Source organism: Phalacrocorax aristotelis, chromosome 3, assembly GCF_949628215.1.
Source record: "Phalacrocorax aristotelis chromosome 3, bGulAri2.1, whole genome shotgun sequence".
Lineage (NCBI taxonomy): Eukaryota > Metazoa > Chordata > Aves > Suliformes > Phalacrocoracidae > Phalacrocorax > Phalacrocorax aristotelis.
In genome coordinates, this window is record NC_134278.1 from 2244500 (window position 1) to 2265856 (window position 21357).

A 21357-nucleotide genomic window follows, 5' to 3' on the forward strand; every position below is an offset into this window, starting at 1 on the left:
AAGATTTTCCCTTCCCTTTTGTGACACCAAGTAACTAGACTTTGTTCAGACAAAGTAATTTCTTCATAAATTCTTGCCCAAACATAGGAAAAGCTTTTTTTCCTTCATCTTCTATCCTGCAGCTGGATTCAGCGGGATAATGTCATTGCTCACCTCAGGCATCCAATTTCCAGACTGCAGGCTTAAGCTGCAGCAGCCTGGAAACCACGTCAGTTCTTTACTGCATTAAAAAATATCTCAGTTCCCTGCAAGTAGTTACTCGGCAATTTTTTCTGTAAACATTTCAGATCGCTTTAAAGCTTCATGGTAGCAAGGTGAATATTAGGTCTTTTGGAATAAAAGAAAAGGCATATCCACTAAGTAACTCCAATATTGTGTTGCCAGCCTACCCTGAACCCAAGCACCTCAAAACCCACCCAGCAAAAGGACCTTTCTAGATAATGCAGCTCTGAGGCTCACAAGACAAATCATCACGAAAGCCCAGTCTTCCATTCCTTACCCAGACAAAATTCCTGTCTATATCAATGGAAGATTAATCTTCAAAACCCACTGCAGGATCTGTCTGGGCACATCACCTTTTTGATTAGTTGTTCTTCCCTTTCTTTCCTAAGTTATTATGGAATCAAAGAAATATAAAGAGAAAAAAAAAGGGAAAAATATGTTACATCTTTATCCCTGCATCTGGAGATGTAGTATGGTCCGTGGTTGGGAAATCAGTTCATTACAAGAATCTGAGTTCTTTCTCTCCTTTTTTTTTTTGCTAGAGATCCTTAAATACCTTATTGTCTGCATACTGCAATTTTAACTTCCCACAGAGAAGCCACTGAAAGCTAAAAGACTGACTAAGGTTTCAAAGCCTCATATTCTGTAGTTGACCAATGTTAGAGGCTTCTTGTGCAACTGAGTAGGAGCATTTGGGATATGCATTACGATGGGATCACTTACTGGGTAGGTTTTGGTTTCCTTTGTTTTCCTGCAAGGCCCCTGCCCTTTTCAATGCGCAGAAATACAACATTACAAGCTAGAGAAACAGCTCCACTGCCAAAAAAACAGGTTCAGGCAACCATGTCCTGTTTTTCAGGGACAACCTTCTACATTAGTCACAAAAACATCAGTTGTCACTACGGCACACTCCCAGCCCTGGATTCACGTTCCAGTTTCCCTACGCAGACATCCTTTCTTGGTGCTGGAGCAGCCGTGTTCACAAAGCACCTCTATGCACCGGCGTGTTAGCAGCTCATAGCTCAAAGAGACAGTCATGCCTCTGGACCCTCTTGTGCACCTTTTGTGCCAAAAATGTGGCTCAGAACACACTGAGCCACATATTCCCAGCTGCATGTGCCACAAAACTGCCTGAATTGCACTCGACGTTCAAGCACGATGTGGAAACGGGGCTGCAGAGGCAGGTACCATCAGGCAAAAAGGTGCGCAGAGGCAAACATTTCAACTTCACATACAATGTGCCGGCCCACCATCCCTCCCTCGCTACCCCTTTGCTACCACATCACACAACCACCCTCCGCTCAGCTCCTCGTCTCCCCAGCTGCGCTCAAAATGGCGATGAGGGGTGGGAGGCAACCCCAAGTCCAACCCCAACTGCGTGTGTTTACAGGATGAATTCTTTGGTGAAGTCAGGACTATGCAGCGTCACTTTAGAGCATGTGTTTTACCGGGGTTCCTCAAAGTCACGCTCTGCATGCCGGGACTCAGTACACTTACTTATTAGGTAGCCTTGAATTTCATGGGATGCATCAGAGGAGCCGGCAGCGTTAGAAAATCTAGAAGCACCTTACTTGTAACATGCAGCTAGCCTGAAAAATGGACTGCAAATTCTTTATAGGCCTTCAAGAAGAGACTTGGTTTACCAACTACAACTTAGCTGCCTGCTCCCCAAAGGAAAACTTGCACTTCTTGTCTTCACCATGAACTCCCTACCCCTGACAGGATTAACAGCCTGGAGTAACCCTGATCAGAGTTAATCGATGACATGATACTGAGGCGGCTGCAGCAGCTTGCTCAGCATGCATTAAAAGGCAGCCAGTGTACTGTGCAGACCGGCGATTGTCAGGCTGTTCAGCCAGGGCCCCACTTTTCTTCTGCAATAGTCGTTATCTTTGCACTGGCTGCCCAAAATAACATTCCAGAGATTGCTCCACCTTGTTCTTCGTGTATCCTGGGATGAAATTCATCAACCTCAGCTGATCTGAAAACACTCAACCAGCGAGAGACGAGAGATGAGGTTAACAAGAAATGAAACTTTAGATATACAGAAGGAAAATGTTGGTTCACTACCCAAAGAGGAAAAGCTGCTGACACATGACGCTAAAAAAATTTGCTACTATCCTTCTAGGAAAAATAAAAAGGCAATGTAGGACCAGACGGCATACATAGCAAATACCAGTGTGAAAGAGATTTGGTAGAAAGACTGGGGAAAGGCCAAGTTTTGTGAGTATATACAATGTTTTCAAGCTAGTCATGTTTGATTAACTTCACCCCAAGTTGGTCAGAGATCTCCAGCTGTTTCAAAGCTGGAGTTATCTTACACAGTTTGCAGAGAGCTGGTGAGCCTGGCAGAGCGCAAATGTTAAAGAGCAAAACCGCCTGGGTTGCTGCAGCCAGAGAGTACCTAGGAATGGTTCACAGCTCAAATGAAAGGATATACTGAGTGGGGATCCAAGAGATTTGTGCTTTTTGAGAAGACATACCTTAATTTCATAGGGCAGGAAAGACGGATGGCACTGTCTAACAGCAAGACAATTTCAAGACTAATCGAAATCCTGCTGAAGCCAATGGAAATACTTTCTCTGATTTCAGTACAAGTTGGGTCAAGCCCTTGGTTTAAAAAAATGTGATTGCATTTAAGAAAGATTAACAATACCTAATGATCATATCATATTAACTAGGGGCATTGGAATAATTTCCTTTAGCTGGGTTAATCTCTGCTTAACCCTCTGGAATGCCATTCCAGAGGTTTGTGAAAACCATACTCAAAATGAGTCCTTCAGAAGCAAACCCGCTTTATTAATGTTTTTGACCACATCTCTATAGCAGTAAGCCTCTGTGGTTCAACAGAGCCTGGTGCATTCAGAGGTTTAGGAATACGTTTTGCAGAGAAAGAGCCTAATCACATTAATCATGTGACAACTATGGCATAGCTGATGAGTTCAGTTGTGAATAAACAGAATTTAACTGAATTAATCTCAAGCTTAGACAGGAAAGTAATTTTTATTGTCAATTATTGTATCAACAATAAATAGTGTAATGATTGATGCTATGGAAGAAATGCTTTAAACAGTAGTAATACAAAAACAATCTAGAATGTAGGCCAAACTGTAGGGCATTCAGAATGGAAAAAATACAAGAGGATAACTCCGAGTGGAAAAGATAACGTGAAATAGATCCTTGTATGCAGGGGGACGCCCAGAAAGATGACAAGAGGAGAAGGGCAGGAGGCTAAGTGCACATGTGCAATGATTTACAACAAGGAGGCCAATACTGCGCTCCTCCTTTCCCTCTAGCTAGCCCTTAACCCACAAGCTGCAAAGCACTGATATCATCCAGCCTTCCACATTTGTCACCTGCACTTTGCACAGTCACGCCCTGTCCTCAGTTAACACGTCCGCTCCGACTGCATGATATTGCCAGTGCTCCCGGCTACTGCATCAGCCTTCTCATGGCTGTCCCCAGCCCCGCGGAAGGCTCTGTGACCCTGGCATGGATGTTTGCCCAGCTGGCTTCGAGGATCTTTGTGGTACCATAGAATCATAGAATGAATCACAGAATCACAGAATGCCCTGAGCTGGAAGGGACCCACAAGGACCATCGAGCCCAGCTCTTGTCCCTGCACAGGACACCCCAAATTCACACCGTGTCTCTGAGGGCCATGTCCAAGTGCTGCTTGAATATCGCCAGGCTGGTGCCGTGATGCCTCCCTGGGGAGCCTGTGCCAGGGCTCCACCACCCTCTGGGGGAAGGACCTTCCCCTAATGCCCAGCCTAACCCTCCCCTGGCACATCTCCCTGCCATTCCCTCGGGCCCTGGCGTTGGTCACCAGAGAGCAGAGACCAGCCCTGCCCCTCCTCCTGCCCTCGGGAGGGAGCTGCAGAGCGCCATGAGGGCTGCCCTCGGCCTCCTCTGCTCCAGGCTGAACAACCCAAGGGACTCCAGCCGCTCCTCGTACAGTTTCCCCTCTAAACCCTTCCCCAACTCCGCGGCCCCCTCGGGACACTCTCCAGTACCTTTATACCCCCAATGTCCTGCGGCGCCCAACGCTGCCCACAGCACTCGGGGTGAGGCCGCCCCAGCGCGGGGCAGAGCGGGACAATCCCCCCCCTCACCTGGCTGCGATGCAGGGCTCGGTGCCCCCTGGTTGCCCCCTTGGCTGCCAGGGCATGCTGGTGGCTCGTGTTCAACCTGCCGTCGGCCAGAGCCCCCCGGTCCCTCCCTGGGGAGCTGCTCCCCAGCCCCTCATTCCCCAGGCGTCTGTACAGCCGGGGCTGCCCTGCCCCAGGGGCAAAACCCGGTACTTGCCCTTGTTAAAACTCCTTACGGCTGGTGATTGCCCAGCTCTGCGGTGTGTCCAGACCCCTCTGCAGGGCCTCTCTGCCCTTGGGAGCACCAACAGCTCCCCCCAGCTTTGTGCCATCAGTAAAGTTCATTAGTGTTCCCTCCAGTCCTGCATCCAAGTCATTAACAAAGAGATTAAAGAGCACCGGCCCCAAGACGGATCCCAGTGGAACCCCGCTAGTGACTGGCCACCATCCCAATGTACTTTGACTCTCTGAGCCCGACCCATCAGCCCATTGCTCACCCAGTGACCAGTGCTACAGCATCAATAAATGCCCAGAGCATGGCATTGCCACAATGATACACCCAAACACCTGCAGCACCTTGTGCCACTGATGTTTCTGCCTCTGCCCAGCACCATCACCTCTGTGCACCCTGCACTGCACAAAACCAACACCCTTACCCCTGCCAGGGCGTGCTAGAAATATCCCTGTGCAAAAGGATTGAACATTTGAGTACCACTACAATCCCCCTTACCCCAGGCAGTGAATAAATAATGCTGTGTTCCTCCCTTGTCCACGATGCCCACCAAGGCACCGGCACCTCCACCCCAGAGGAAATACCCTCCACTGACCCACAGACCCAAAATCTCTTGTGCTCCTTCATACCTATGCCATTGCTGTGCTGCTTTAGCTTCCATGCCCATTCCCTTCAGAACCATGGCTCAAAGCTGTGTCAGAGGAGGTTCAGACTACACGTTACAAAGCAGTTCTTTACCAAGAGGGTGGTCAAACCCTGGAACAGGCTTTCTGGAGAGATGTTTGATGCCCCAAGCCTGTCAGTGTTTAAGAGGCATTTGGACAATGCCCTTAAGACATGCTTTATCTTTTGTTAAGCCCTGAAGTGGTCAGGCAGTTGAACTATGTGATTGTTGTAGGTGCCTTCCAGCCGAAATACCCTATCCTATCCTATCCCATCCCATCCCATCCCATCCTATCCCATCACCCCACAGCATCACTCAGCTGCAAAGGACCAGTACACTCTTTGATCCAGTAAAGCAGTGATCTCCCCTCTCCAGTGGTGTCAATCACAGAATCCCAGACCAGTGGGGGTTGGAAGGGCCCTCTGGAGCTCATCCCGTCCCACCCCTGCTGGAGCAGGCACACCCAGAGCAGGGGCACAGGGCCGCGTCCAGGCGCGGGGTGAATGTCTCCAGGGAAGGGACCCCACAGCCTCTCTGGGCAGCCTGTGCCCCTGCTCTGGCACCCGCACAGGGAAGGGGTTTGTCCTCATGTTCAGGTGGAACTTCCCGTGTTCCAGCTTGTGCCCGTGGCCCCTTGGCCTGGCGCTGGGCATTACTGAAAAGAGTCCAGCCCCATCTTCTTGACACCCACCCTTTAGATATTTCTACGCACTGATGAGATCCCCCCTCAGCCTTCTCTTCTCCAGGCTGAGCAGCCCCAGGTCTCTCAGCCTTTCCTCACAAGGGAGATGCTCCAGTCCCCGATCCTCTTGGCAGCTCTGTAGCTCACGCCTCCCCCCCCGTCCCCCCCCTCCCCCGCTGTGCGCCACGCTCTCCCAGGGGATCCGCACACCCCGTGGCCCCCTCAGACCTCGGTCACCCCGAACTGGGGCCGGGCCGGGCCGGGCCGCCCCTCACCTGCCTCCTCCCCGCCGCGGGCGGCGCGGCCTGCTCCTCCCGCAGGCCCGCTTCCAGTCGCTATGGCAACCCCCGGGAAGGGCACCAGCCAATCAGATCCTACCCGGGCGGAGGGACGCGAAGGCAGAACGGCCGGAGCTCCCGATCTACCTAGCAACCTGCCCGGCTCCTTCTGATTGGTTCGTTCGCTTGGGCAAGGAGAGGGGCGGGGCGCGGTGGGGCGTGACGGGACGAAGGGGGCGGGGCGGAGGCGAGGGGCGGGGCCGGCGCTGCGGCGGGGTCGGGCGGGAGGAGGAGGCGCGGCCGCTGCCTCCGCCACCGCCACCTGAGGGAAGACGCGGGGCCGCAGCGGCGGGACCCCGCGCTGAGGTAACGGCGGGGCCTCGGTCCCCGGGCGGGGCTGGGCGTGAAGATGGGCAGGGGGTTTCCCTCAGGGATGTCGTTCTTTCAGCCCCGCGGCGGCCGCCTCGCTCGCCAGGGGCAGAGACACCCGCTCCGGGAGACGGGGCTGCGGGGGCCGGCCATGAAGCGTCCTCGGGGCGGGGGAGCGAGAGGAGCGTGGAGTCCCCCCGCTCCGGTGCGGCGGGCGCCCAAAGGACACGGGATGCTTGTCTCGTCCTCCGCGGAGCGACATGGAGGTGCTGGATCCACCCCCTCTCCCTCAGCAGCGCCCCGGGGCCGGGAGATGCTGGTCCCCTGCATTCCCGCTGCCCTTCTCCCTACCAGTGCGCCGGCAGGGCCGTTCCCCCGCAGAAGGGGATGCTCGTCCCATGCGTTTCCCCTCCCTTTCCCGTAGCAGCCCATTGGGGACCCAAGGGGAGCGGGGTGCGAGTCCCAGGTACTCTCCGCCCTTCCCCTCGCAGCGCCCTGGGAGCCGGGGGAGACGGGTGTTAGCCCATGTGCATCCTCTCCCCCTTTCCCCTTGCATCTCCCTTTGCAGCGCTGGACTCGGAGGAGAGGGGACATACTGCCTCGCTTTTCCCCAGCTGAGGACCCGAGGAGGAGGGGATGCCATCCCTCCCTCCGCACACACCTTTTCATCTGCAGTGCCTTGGGGACCAGAGAGGTTGCCAGTCCCACGCTTCCCTCCTTTCTCTTTGCAGTGCTGTAGCAGTGACCCGGGAGGAAAGGGATGCTAGTCCCATGTGCACCTCCCTCACCCTTTTCCCTTTGCAGTGCAGCAGGGACCCAAGGGGATGCTTGCTCTGTCCACGCACTCTCCTTTTCCTTTTGCAATGCAGTGGGGATGCAGGGGGAAGGGGTGCTAGCCTTATGTATGTATATATCCTTCCTTTTCCTTTGCAGTGCAGCAGGAATCCAAGAGGATGCTAGTCCCGTGTGTGCACTTGTTCCTTTTGCCTTTAAAACACAGCGAGGATTCAAGGGGAAAGGGGATGCTAGTTCAGTCTGTACCCTACCTCCTTTTCCAATCTGAGAGGGGTGATAGCGAGCTCCCTCTCCAGTTCCTTTAGCTTGCCATGCAATATGAACTCAAGCGGAGAGGGATGCTAGACCTGTCCCTCCATATCGGTGGAGAATCTAACCAGAAAGGGTTTCTGCCTTTCCGTTGTCCTTGCTGGCAGTGGAGCCGGGACTGTCGCGGTGTCGCTGTACGGAGGGAGAGGGGAAGAGGAGCTACTCTGTATCTTTCTTCATTCTGCCCTGTAGTACAGTGAGGAGGAGCGTGGAAGAGTAGGAGAGCGTAGCATGTGCCCTCTTTTCTCCGTGGTCTCCTAATTGAAATAGAGGATGTGGGGGATTATGGTGTGGTTCTTCCTTAACACGTAACAGAAGTGGAACAGGGGAGTACAGCACTGGAGTTTCTTTCCCACTGACTAATTAAAATGGAGTTGGGAGAATAATGTATTCTCCTTTTGTGCCTTCATGTGGGTGGGAATGGGTTGGGGAAACGCTGCCAGTGCTTGTATGCATTGAATGAGTTCCTTTCCTTTCTCCGTGGTCAGAACTGGGTGGGGAATGACTAAGGTGACATTCTCCTCTCGCCTTCTCACTTGTACAGGAGGAGTCTAGTTTGTTGTTTTATCACCTCATTCCTCTGGGGCAGATAACCGTGAGTTAATCCACCTACAGACTTTCTTCCGAAAGTATGATGAGTTTTTCTCATTGCCCCCTTCTTTTCGCCCCTTAGTAACTTCAATATTTATTTGGAGAAAAGAAATTTCACTTGTGGGAGTCAACCCTTTTAATGTAATGATTTTTACTCCTTATAGTAGTTTCCTATATATGTCTTAAGTTATCCTTTACAACAGGAATTGGATGGGATCCTGTGATTATAAATAACTTCCAAATCCATAACCACACTAACAAACTAGCTGTTTCCTACCCCTTTTGCCCGCAGTTTTTTTTTGCAGCGCCTTGGGGCAGGTGGGTAGGTATCCCCTCCTCCTCTTTTATCCCCAGTGTCATCGTGAGTGTTCTGTTTTGTTTTTATGTACATACAAAAATAACCACAAAATTTCCTATGTAGAGGCTTAACAAAGAGTATACAGAACTGGATCTGTGGTAAGAAACTATCTTGACACTAAAGATTGCTTATTACAGCATTCATCTGTCTACACCAATTAATAGGTCATCTATATGCTCATTTGCAAAACTTCCGTCTCCTTTCGCAATGATATGGTTGGGTTTTTTTCCTTAATTTCACCTAGATTTCCTCCCCCCCCCACCATGAAAGAGCACTGGGTGACTAGGCTATATCATTTGGTGTTCTTTTCTGGCTCTAGTAAATATATTCTTCATTTCCTTTATGATACTATATAGTAATAAGATCTTGAGCGTAAAATGGAAAAGTCCTGAAAGGACATGATGTTTTTTTTCCTGCTTTTTGCACAGTTAAAACTTTTTGTGGCTTATTGAGTCTGGGTTTTTGCATGTTTTTTTCAGTTTGAGGTTGTGGGGAAGGCAGAAGATGGGTGGATTTGTTTGGAGTCTCTACTTTGAATGTCATTAATATGATGATTTGTGTGTAGCGTTCTTGGAGTTTCTCCCAAGACTCTAGATCCTGACCTGGATTTGCCCAACGCTTGTGCTTCCAACTTTAACACAATCCCTGGTGCGAGTACAGTTCATCTTACGTTGCTTCTGAACCTCTCTTATGAAGCGTTATCTGCTGATCGCTGCTGGAATGGCACCTGAATTCCAGGGAGTGTGCTAAAAAGTCAATTGCTAACTCACATTACAAGTTGACTTTGCTGAAGTTCTCGAATACAGTCTTTTCGAGTTGGTGGGCGAGATGTTTGCGAAGAACTATGTGCTTGAGGCCGGTTTGGGAGATGGCAACGAACTGAAAAGGCTTCTTTTCCTGAGTTTGGGGAACTATTATTAAAATGTTAAAATCAAAGGACTGGATTTAAAGGGGTTTAGGCACCTTGTGCAAAACGAAGTAGGAATTGGTTTTGTCTGTCTCTAACTTGTAACCTCCTGGTCAGGATGTGAGAATATGCAGAAACCCCCAGGGTTAGCTGCTTGGAAGATGGGCTGGTTCAGACCTTTGGGGTTTTTTTTGAAAGAGGCACCGTATTCTTTGAAAAATAAGTCTAAGAAATGGCTTCCTTAGATCAGAAGGTCATAGTTTTCACGGCCATATGAACTTGAAATTGGACTGAAATCAGGTGTGCTTAGATGTAGCATGTCTTGTATATTTTGGCAAATTTTGATCTTTCCAATTCAGTGTGTTCACTGCTCTTGACAGCAACACTTGCTTCGGAATATAAGGAAGATGCTGTGATTTGAGCTGTGTTTGTTGGTTCTACCACCAAACTTAAGGTGTAGCTAGTTCTTATTTCTGCTTTTTTGTGGTCATGTTTTATTTTTCCTAGGTTTGGAATGGTTTTACTATTTATATTCCTTCTGTACTTCAATGCTGCTTCAAACACGGATTCCCCAGCACTAGCTGAGAGAGAGTAAGCAGCCTGTGAAAGCAAGTTGTCAATGAACTTAATTTAACATGGTTATGTTTAGCATCCTGGTCTTTTTCCTATTTGTGTGTTTGTTTTTACCAGCCTGTCTTGCACAGCTACAGCCAAAAACATTGCCTCATGTGATCTTAAAGAGAAGCACAGAATTGTTTAGGTTGGAAGGAACCTCTCAGGATTATCTAGTCCAACCCACAAAGTGTATGAGGGTTTAAAGAGGTGTATGGTATTTAATTTTTCTGACCATAAGATGGGCCTATGTAAACAACAGTGTGCATGCATGACTTCTTTGATCGGCTGATACCAGCAGAAGCCTGGTAATTTCCTCTTTTGTCCCTCTCACTAAGTTTGCATTAGGGAGAATGGAAAAACTTTTTCCCTCTCTGATGTGGAGGACTTCTTTCCCTTCCTGAATATCTAAGGAAAAACATTACCCTCTCTCAAGATTGGAAGCCTGTTCAAATTTGTGATTGCCTACCCTGGGGAACATTGATGGAGTACGTGGGGTTTTCTGGTTCAAACAGAATGTTTAATTTCCTGTTCCCTTCTTTAACGATAACTTTTTAAAAGCAGTTGGTTTGAGGCTGAGTTTTGCAAATTTCATTGCTGTAAGACAAAATTTTTGTATGAAAAGGACCTCTTTGTACCCTTACGGCTCTCTCAACTTTTTCCATGCTTTAGCCTCCAGTTTCCGAGTTGGTTTCTCCAGTCGATGAGCACAATATGCTGAGTCCCCATTCTGCTCGTTCTGCTCCAGCCCCTTAGTGCTGAGAAAATGCAGATCCAGCCCTGAGGAATGGCTGCTGTTTAAATTGGCTCTATGGGTAGAGTCGAACTGGCAGAACAACCGTACGTAGCTACCTTTGCAGCTTCCATCTCCGAGAGCGTGTGGAGAAAGAGGTGGTCAAAGAATGCTGTTTTCTGGCTTATCCTTAGCTGGTATGATGGTTTCCAGAGAGCAAAAGACGAGATGTGTGCGAGCAAAATGGGTTAGAGACAACAAAAAGCTGTTTACAACTGGACTAAAATTACATATTTGAACACAGGTAGCCAAACCGTGACTGTAGCTTGTTGGGCAGAACAGTAGCCTTCAGTACTGCAAGTTGGGGCTTGTGTATTGGTGGTGGCGACTGCTTTGTTTTTGTTTTATAATTATGCAGCAGAAGTTACGAGGCCATGCAACTAAGGAGATGCTATCGCTGTGAATGTACCAGTGGAGATGCTGAGTCACAAATAGCTTGGTTTCAGTGTGGCCAGCAAGTGTAATATTCACATGGTTATATTTGAAGTGTGGGGTTTTCCAAAAATATTTTCCTCATAGTAAATACATTCCCCTCTTTCACCATCCTGAGGTTTACAGAATAGGGGCTTTTTTCCGCCAGAAGCAGCCTGTAACAGGATTAAAACTTGTCAAGGGGCCCTCTAGTTGTGCATATGAAAACTGGAAGCAATTTGTCTGCCAGGTTATCTAGAGCTAAAATATTTTAATCAATTACGAGGCTTTTGACTGCATTCTGTTTGTTGTTTTTTTATTCTAGGGCACCTAACAAAAGAAGAACCTAACTCGGCTGCTGCTCTGCCATGATGGGGTCAATTGTGTGGGAATGCGGTTAAACGTTTTATACCTTAACCTGATACATGCTGTGTAGTACGGAGAAAAGAAAAGCTAGGGTTGATCACACATCTGTCTCAACTACTTTATCTTCTGGACTGAGCTGAGAATGTTGTGTGCAAAGAGTATTCCAGTTTTGAAGAACCTTAAACGAGGAGCGAAAATATCGCCACTGAAGTGAAACCTGAGGGTACCTGAGGAGCTGAAAGAGCTTTCTGGCTGGGCTCGATAACTGGCCCCGTCCCCAGCGTGGAAGGATGGCTGTTAGCTGGATGTTCTGTTACTTTTGGCTTTTGGATGTTCTGGTAGGGCATGCGAGAGGGCACAGTTTATTTTCTTGTGAGCCCATCATCTTGCGGATGTGCCAGGATCTGCCTTACAATACCACCTTTATGCCTAATCTTCTGAATCATTATGACCAGCAAACAGCAGCATTAGCAATGGAGGTAAGACTATTTTTGGTTTTTCAGCAATATATATGGTTTTGGCCTTTAGTTGACAAATAATTGGTAACAGAGTCAAGGAAGATATTTATATTAGAAATAAAAATGAAAAAATCAAGATAATACTTCAAACATAAAACCAAATACCACTTGCATAAGATGTAATACATACTAAAATATTGTACGACTATAAAATTTGCCTAATTTAGTATAACTGAGTGTGAAATACTCTGGGTGTGTTTTGTGTTAGCCTGTTACTTTAAATATTTAGACAGATGAAGAATGCTTATTTTGAATGGTCTGTCACTCAACTAAATGCCAGAAAAATAGCATACTGAACAATGAACAGAAGATTTTTGGTTCCGAAGGCTGTGTCCTTTGGTGGCTTCGTAATATTTGGCCTTTTCTGACTCGCCTAAAATTTGGTGTAAAGAAAATGAACGTAATAAGACATACTATGAAAATAATGGAAACTGCTCATTTATTAGAACTCTTTCTCAGCTGCAAGAAGGTCTGTTCTCTTGCAGACAATTTAGTTACCCTGTTTCTGTTCTATTTCCAGGCAGACAAGCTTTGAGACTTGCACTTTCTTTGTTATAATGGTACCTTATTTCTGTTACCATTTTACCCCAAAACCTGCTTTGGACTTACATATAATAATTTTCTCCTTTTAATAACCCCAACACATTTCCACTGGTATTTGTCAAAGCTTTCTTTGGAGAACTTTCTTGATGGGGCTTCAATGACACGCTTAGTCTGCTTCTCATCTACAGTCTAATTTAGACAAGACTTTTAAGTTCACTTCAGTCTGTTCTCTGTCCTGCCACCCAGCCTAAGGAGTTTCCTTACTTGGTATTCTGAGATATGACTAAAATGGATGGAAATTCAGAATATTGGGCAAGTCTCACTGTCATCCTGTTCAAATTTTCATGAGAGATTTGTGCAGATTGGGTTTATTGGTATTTTTGAAGTGCTTGAGAATCCTCGCCGGTAGGTCTGCTGTGCTGTGTACTGGGAACAGAAAGAATAATCATGTTTTTGTCTTCGAGTGCTCTTTCTGACAATATAGAAACTTAATTCAACTGCTCTTGTTAAACAATATAAAGCCAAGGCTTTATGTTGTCGTTCTATGGAAGAGTCGTGAACCAGACTTGATGGGAGTTTTACGGTAAGAAGAAAATCAAGATTATTACTCTTAAATTTTCTTTGTTTGAAAGAACTATGGACTTGCATTTCAACAGCTCATTTGGTTGTGACTAGGGATTAAATTATACTAAATACATAGCAGCAAGAATGAAATTTATTTTAGAATTGGTTCTGGAAAGCTCTGAGGACCTTTGAAGATCTAACTCTAAGGAGGGAAAATTAAGCCAAAGCAAGTTTAATAGGATAACAGTGTGAACATCTAGGTGTGACAAACTGTTTCTTTCATCTTTGAAAGGTGGAACTTAGGGTAATAAAGGAATCGATGAAACCAACTGGATTGAAGACTTCAGGGACTCGGCTTGCAGAGGGGTGGAGATAGTGGGTTTTGGCTGCATTGGGTGGTTGGAGAAGTCAGTGGTCACCTCTTGGAGTGGAAGTAGGTTATCAGTGGATGACTTTCGGGATCTGTGCTGTTCAGTATTTTCTTACATGATCTAGAAGAGAAGACCAGCAGTAAGATGAGAAAGCCTATTGCTACTCTTGTAAGTAACTGAAAACTAAGGTCAAATCAGAATGAAGAAATGCATAAATCTTGAGATTGTTTGAGATACACTGGGCCATAAAACTGTTGAGTAAATGCAAAGTGATAAATATGTATGTGTTTGGGGGAATAATATTCTTCGTCTCAGTGGTGGTGGTCAGCTCATCTCCTTGGACTTCTGACGGTTTGTTCTATTGATGTATGAGTTGAAAGCTTGACTGAGCAGTAGGAAAGGCAAAAGGCAAATCAGATGTGGAATATTAGGAAAGGAATAACGACCAGACATGATGGAGGTGTTATATCATCCTGTGGCTCACAAATAGCTGGAGTGTTGTGTGAAGTTGTGAGCTGTCTCAAAAAAATGTGTTTGAACTGAAAAGGTCCAGACAAAAACAGAAAGAATGACCACGGGCTTAGGGAACATATCCCGTGTGAGGGGTGTTAGACTGCGGCAGGGCACTTTAGCCTACTTAATTTAAAATAGGGGAGAAAAACCCCAAACAGCAACAACGACCATCGTAAGTGGCATGCAGAGGGTTGTAGGGATAGACTGTACATGGTCTGTTCCAGTGCAGAAGCTAGGCTCCCTCAGATGAAGGTGCTGGAAGCCAAGTCAGAACAAAGAGGAAGAGATGGTTCTTCAAATAGCTGGCAGTAGAGCTTTGAAACTCTTTGACAGTGCTGTGGATGCAAAAACCTCGAGGAGACTGGACCAGAACTGGGAAGATAATGCCCATGAGGGTGACCAGGTAGAAAAAAACCACTTCAGGCTCTTCCCCATGGCAGAAAATTGTCACAGGCTGGGAAAGCATTTAGGGAATGTAAGGAACATCTCTCTTGCCATGCATTCGGTATCTGCTGATGGCAAGAGGAGGTACTACTTAGGAGAGGGGTGCACGCCTCTCCTCTGTGGGCTGCTTCTCTGGTGCTTCCTCCGTATCCACAGTCCCAGAATTACGGATGTTAGTGGGCACCTCCCTGCCTGCTCCCTTTCGTATCATTTAATGGTTCTATTATCAATGAATTTCTCTATTTTATGAATACAATAATGTCAACCGGTTCATTAGCCACCATGTGAAGAAGTTCTTATTCTCCAACCTGTTTTAAACCAGTCTCCTGCTAGTTTCATTTAATACCCTTTTGTTCCAGTGCTGTGCAATATTGCACTGCAGTTAAATCCTGTTACACCTGTGATTTTGGAAAATTTGGTTTTATCCCCCAGGCTTTTCCTCTCCAAGTTGAAGTGTTCCAGCTGTTTGGGCTTTCTTCGTGCAATTCAGCTGCTTCATTCCTGTAATAATTTCAGTTACCTTTCTGTGTCCATTTCTTCTAGCCTTGTCCTCGCTGAGGTGTGGAGATGAGTGTGGCACACCGCTCCAGATGTAGGCGCACCAGGGGTTTATTTATAAATAAAATCACACTTTTTTTGCTGCTAATAGCTCCCTAGTAACAGCCAACATTATGCTCATTTTTCTGGCTTTTGTTATGTGTTAAACCAATGATTTCCAAGAACTGTCAAAAATACCACTTTCACTAACAGTCTGTTTATGGCCACTGTTGGAAGCAGAGCAGTAATTATACGGACCCTCAGTCTAAGCCAGAATAACTGGTGTAATTGTTCTTATCTTTGTAAAATAGCTTTTGGCTACAGGGAGAAACAGTTGAGAAGCGAATGTTACTTCTCTGCTCTCCGTGGTATAAAGCTCAGCTTAATAGCATAAATTAGCTTGGATGAAACACTGTGTTGCTGCAATTCATACACTAGCTCGATGCCAAAGCCATTCTTGATCTTAGCATGGGTGCGTTGGTGTGGCGGGTGTATATAGTGCTCCTTCTGCCAATATAATTAGCATATAGGCCGGTGGTTTCAGTCGGGGAATGGACTGTGGGCTACTTCGGAATGCTTCATGAAAAATGATGAAGGCTGGGCAAGGAAACAAAGCTATTAGCAAGCGTAAATTCACTATGCAGGGACCTGCACCTCTATTGCAGAGTTTTTTTAGAGGTTTGAACAGGGGAAAAGAAATGAAAAGCCACAGACTTTCATAAGTATGTTTCTACTCCTTGCATGAGCCTAGATTGCCCCTTAAATCTGTACTTAGCAAGAAGGAAGTCTTTATTATTTGGCTTTTTAGACATTATTTAATGTTGCAGTCAAGTGGATGGAGCGCTCAGCTTTTGAACTGGATGAAGGCTATTAAAACTTGCATTGTGACTTTTTCTGGTAAACACCTCTCATCTCCAAGGCCTCCCTAATTGCTGCGAGCAAAACCACTATAGCAGCAGAATGATTCATCTTGTGTACTGCGGGGGGAAGGCCTTGTAATTCTCACAGTTTTTCAGTACCGCTTTTTCCCAACAGTTCCTAAAAAAAAAAAAAAAATCCATAAGAAAAATTCAGCTTGCTTGTACTGAAAGAGTGCAATACAAGAGAGTGACTGTGAAGCAAAACTGGGAACTACTACAGCTGTTGTCTTACCATCAATAAATTCAGTGTGCTTCTCTTCCCATACCATTGATTGCTTCATTGAAGGAACTGTTGAAAAACTTACTTGTTATTTCTTAAACTCAAAAAAACCACTAAGTTGCCTTTTTGAGACTTTATGCTAATATTATTCCTTCATAATTATAATAAAGGCTAATGTCGCATCGTCAGTGTTGTCTTGTTACATTGCAGCAATGTCGGTGTTAACCGTCTTGATTAAATGAAGAAAATCAGAATATTGCATCAGGATTCATTCTTAGTGTGTGCTGGTCCCTGCTGAAATCAATTCGCATGCTTTCATTTACTCCTAGGAAAGATAATGCCTTAAGCTTTCTGCTGTGCCACATCAGCAAGGCCCGGTTTAACCTGGGAATGCTGAAGGGTGGGTTTGCTGCCTTCAAGGGCCTGGAGTGTCATTCTATCCCCATGTATCTCTAACGGGGCTTATTCCTTTTGATAGAGAACAAACCCCACTTGCACTAGTCCAGCCTCTGTTAACATTCGCTTGGCTACAGCGGAGACTAAAATCAGAGTCATTTTACATCTGCTCCTTTCTAAAAGGAGTAGTGCTGCTTAATGTAGACTAAGGCACTAGTCGTGATAGAGCGTGGCAATAGGAGGTGGTAGGTGTAAGGGCACGTGTTTTTGGGGCCCCCTCCCCAGGCCCTGGGCCAGGCTGAGCTGTCCAGGCGGGAGCTGTCCTGCCCCGCAGTCCTGTACCGCTGCAGCCGCTGCGCACCTTGGGGCCTCACGCTTCCTGCCTCCCTGGGGTCATTCCTTTGATGTGCTCCGTGCTCTCGTGTAAAACATACTGTAAGGTATTTTAAATGTTTTCTATCATCTGCAAACAGGTTGTTTTGTTACAATAACCATCTAGCGTGGTCAGTCTGTGCTACGCTGTTAGAACTTCCCTCTAAATATGTTTGTTACGATAGCGTGACATGGAGATGATGTTGCACAGTGCTGCTGCTGCAGTTCTGCTGAGTTACATAGATCATGTGCTGAACGAGGCAGTGACAACGGGGAGGTTAAATTACCCCTGTCCCCTGAGGGATCTGACCTTGTTTATCCATCTCTTGGATTATTATTGCTGCAAAGAATTATCTTCTGTCCCTTTCTCGCTTAATATTCCTTTGGTCTTGAAGGATTTGCTTATGTGTAAGACTAGCAAGAGGTGTTTTTTTATCTGCCTTAATGCAATTTTTGTAGACAAATATTTTCATCAGAGAACACATAACTCGGTAGCCTGTTGGAGCCTGGGAGCATGCTATTAAAGCTTTCGTCGCTGATGAAGAGAAGTGGTTTAATATGATGATGGCCAGCCTTGCTGCAGTCAAATATACTGCCAGCACTTTCTCCTCCTCACCCTGTTTTTTATGGGACCTCACAAATGATATTAGGGGTCAAAGAGGCTTTAATGGACAGGAACCAGACATGGTTGAGGGCGAAACGGGTCCCTCTGGGTGAATGCAGAAACGTTTTCCTTTGGGATTATAGCGGAGGTCAGACGTTCCAGAAATGAGATGATACAGTCGCCATGTGGGCAGAGGAGATAACATGCTATTCCTTTGCACTCTCTTCCAACTTCCATTCCCATTTTGCATATCAAAAAAGAGCAGCAGCAGGACTTCGGGATGCACCGTAGCTAGGTTGGCTTGTGTGTAGGTGGGGGATGCAACAGGGGAAATAGAGAAATAACGTTCTCCCACAGTTGATTTGGTTTTTGCAGTGTGAGGGAGGTAGCTGGAAGGGGGAGTAATGTTGACGCATATGCTCCTACTCCATCAGCATGGCAAAGCTCACCAGCTGGCAACCATTGGATTAATATAAATAAACTATCCGGTCATGGAGTTTTGAATATTTAGAAGCGGAGCTGGTGAATAGTTAATGGACTTTGTCACAGAAATTGCAACCGCAGATGTGAAGACACCTGATTTTTCCATACCCTATTTCAAATTTAGTGGTTTCTTGCTTGTGCTGATTCTTGCAGAGGATGATGCTGTTGACCTGCCGCAGAGCAGCATGCATGCTGCAGGATCCGTGTACCCTTGCTAACTATATTTCTGTGTGTACAGCACAGTTTCTTTTTTGTGGCAATATATTTTTTTCTTCTTCTCCTCCCAGCAGTGATCTTTGGAGTCTAGCTCCTGTTTTTTTTTCTGTCTTTCTTCTTTTTTAAGTGGAAAAGAACTGGAGTATGCTTAAAAATGCCATCAACAAAAGACTTAGATCTATTTATTCCCATCCTAGTCTTAGCATGTGCAATAGGAGTTAGGTATTTCACCAGTATAGGTAGGTCAAGTATTAAGCAGCTCATTTTAATGGGGTTTCTCTAATAGCTTTTTTTTATCAGGCATATGTTACTACTGATTTCAGATAATCAGGGTTTGGACTCAATGCTGTCTCTTAATTCTTGATTTGCATAAGGGTCAGGGAGAAGTGTGCAAAATTCACTGATCTTGGTTTATGTGATAGTGATTCCTACCTTCCCTGGAGCTGGGAGGTAGTACTGCCCCATCCCTCCCCCTATTTCTGAGTGATGATTTTTTTTTTTAATACAAATGGGAAGCATCTTTCTTTCTTTTCCACTGATAAGCAAGGATGGATAGAATGTAGGGTGGGAAATCCTTAACTTCTTCCCCCCTTAATTCCATCTTTATTCCTAAATGTTAGCACTTTTCCTTGGCTTTCTGTGTTCTTCAGTTCTGCATCCAAAACTTGTAGAAGTATAAGAATCTAAAGCTAATGGAAAAGCAGGTTTTAATCAGCTGGTGCTTTGTAAGCACGCTGATCTTAGACACTCATTTGCAGTAAGGATTAATTTTCTCTTTAGCATGTAAGACTGATGCTTACAGAACAACGGAACTGTACATGACCATAAGAATGCCAGCTGTGCGCCAGCTGATTAAAGCTTACTCTTCCATTAACTTCATATTCTCTTATTCCAACTCTGAATTTTTACCTTAGAAATAGCCACGTAAAGATAGAGACTGTTTTGTTGTTAAACCAGAATGTCTCAAAGCTGGAATTACGGAGATGGTTCTGCGGAGCAAAGGAGTTCCTAATAACATACTGCTTACAAATTCCAGCTTTAGGAATAACCTGAGGCTTGTCTGTTTGAAACGCATCAGCTTCTGGTTTCAATCTTGACCTGTAAAGGCCATGAGTGTTGTGCAAAGGTGAAACTTCTGAGTGCGTAAGAACAGTTTGGGAAGAACTAGAGCTGTTACATCCCCAAGTAGATCCCTACAAAAATTGGTTTGATCTGATGGTTATGTAAAATGAGGCTTCAGAGGAAGCTGTTTCTTGAATGCAACCTCAGATGGTCTCGTATTAGGACCATTGATCCGAACCTTTTCACATTAAGGTCCAATGAACTTCAAGATAATCTGAACAAATAATATTCAGTAAATACTGAAGCACCTAGACTCATTGGATGGGAAGAGCAGCCACGTGAGATACTAATTCATGTTCAGATGAAGCACAGAGCTACACGTATGTGCCTACTTTGAGGTTGGTAGAGGCTTAAATAAGCAAGAAAGGGAAAGTGCCTTGTCTTGGGCTAGAAATCTTTTGAAGCAGTTAGCCCAAATCGAGCAACATCCAGGAGTAGATGCAGAAGAGATGGGCCCTTCGGCTGCTGTCGCGTGCAGTGTCTGTGTTTGGGAGGGCACTGCAGTTCTGACAATCGGACTGCCACATACGGGCTTACCGAGGGAGGGATTTGTCAGTGTGGAGGTATGGCATCCACAACAGCAAACCGAATGGATTCCTGGGCCTAGCTCACGCCTAGATCACGCCGTCCATCCTAGTACAACAATCCAAGGGGATATAAACTCTATCTGGCATTCTAAGGTGGAAAGGATGCTTGTTTAATGGCAGCAGTCACAAAGGTGAGTCTCTGATTTTTTTGGTTTTTTTTTCCTGCCAGGGGCCATGTCATTGTGCTTCGAGAAACCAGACAAAGGTATTATAGCGCTATGCTGTACCGAGCCGCATGAAACATCAGAGTCCGGAAAAGATGCTGCTTTCTAAAATGAATACAAAGAACACAAGGGTTAAAACTTCTGCCTGTGGATCTTTGGTGCTCGAATAGCAGAGCTAGGTAGCAGGTGTTAGAAACGCTTACTTCCTTTTGCCTGGCTAACAGGCGTTCTCCAGAGAATAATTTCAGAAATACTGTTTTTGAGTCTTTTATGTTTGTTAATGAGAACAAGATGCCACGTGAATATTTCAAAATGCCAACTAGTGGTGAGAGAGAAAATGAAGACAAGTAGGGTTTGGGTTGGAGGGGTGTTAAATTGACAAACTACCGCTTGCGCATTGAAGATGAACTCTGACACCATGTTCATATTTTCTTGAATAAAAGATTAATTCTGAATGCTGATTCAAGTGGAAATATGGAAGTGAAATTTAGCCTTAAGAGTTTAGCGCAAGCAGATGAAAAAAACATTAGTTTTATGTAACGATTCAGTTTAAAGTGAATGATCTACATCTTAACATCTATTCACAGTGGGCTTGTTTTCAGGGTCATGAAGGCAGATGGCTCTGCATTGTGGCTAATTCTGCAGCATCTGGTGGAGGCTTAAAGAGGAATTATTAGGAAAGGTGGAACACATGAATTTACTTTGAATAGTTAAATGACAACATACTGTAGAGTCAGTTGTAGCTTCATATCTGCAAGTGTAAACTCAGATGCAAAAGAATGTTGTGCCTGAGCATTAAGGGAATATTGGTCTTACCATTCGCCATTCCTCTTACCTACACAAGCGTACAGACATTCGTTCCTACCTTTGTATGTTTTTTCTCTACCTTAACCAAAATCAGCCCGTTGATTCTCTTAGGTGCAGCTGCTGTGGGACAAAACCCTGTGTTTATATTGTATATCGTATGCTGTGGTAGTACAGGTTAATATTTGTTACAGTGACTAGACCGAGCCTTATATCTAGTCGTGTGTGTAACTTGGAGGGTACAGTTCTGCTCTACTAGCACTGAAATAGCTGCCTTGTTTTCTGTGCATAGACATGTT

At 45.7% G+C, this 21357-nt stretch overlaps 2 protein-coding genes across 2 annotated transcripts in view; one reads left to right on the top strand and one right to left on the bottom strand.

Moving 5' to 3' along the window:
• Positions 1-6265, bottom strand: part of FBXO16 (F-box protein 16) — a 42573-nt gene extending 36308 nt beyond the window's left edge. The window contains exon 1 of the mRNA XM_075086479.1: positions 6167-6265. The gene's annotated coding sequence lies outside the window, so the exon portion shown is untranslated. The remainder of the gene's footprint in view (positions 1-6166) is intronic.
• A 166-nt stretch (positions 6266-6431) lies between these two features.
• Positions 6432-21357, top strand: part of FZD3 (frizzled class receptor 3) — a 60447-nt gene continuing 45521 nt past the window's right edge. The window contains exons 1-2 of the mRNA XM_075086495.1: positions 6432-6535; positions 11640-12159. Of these exons, the coding sequence (XP_074942596.1) occupies positions 11971-12159 (189 nt within the window). The 5' untranslated portion in view covers positions 6432-6535; positions 11640-11970. The remainder of the gene's footprint in view (positions 6536-11639; positions 12160-21357) is intronic.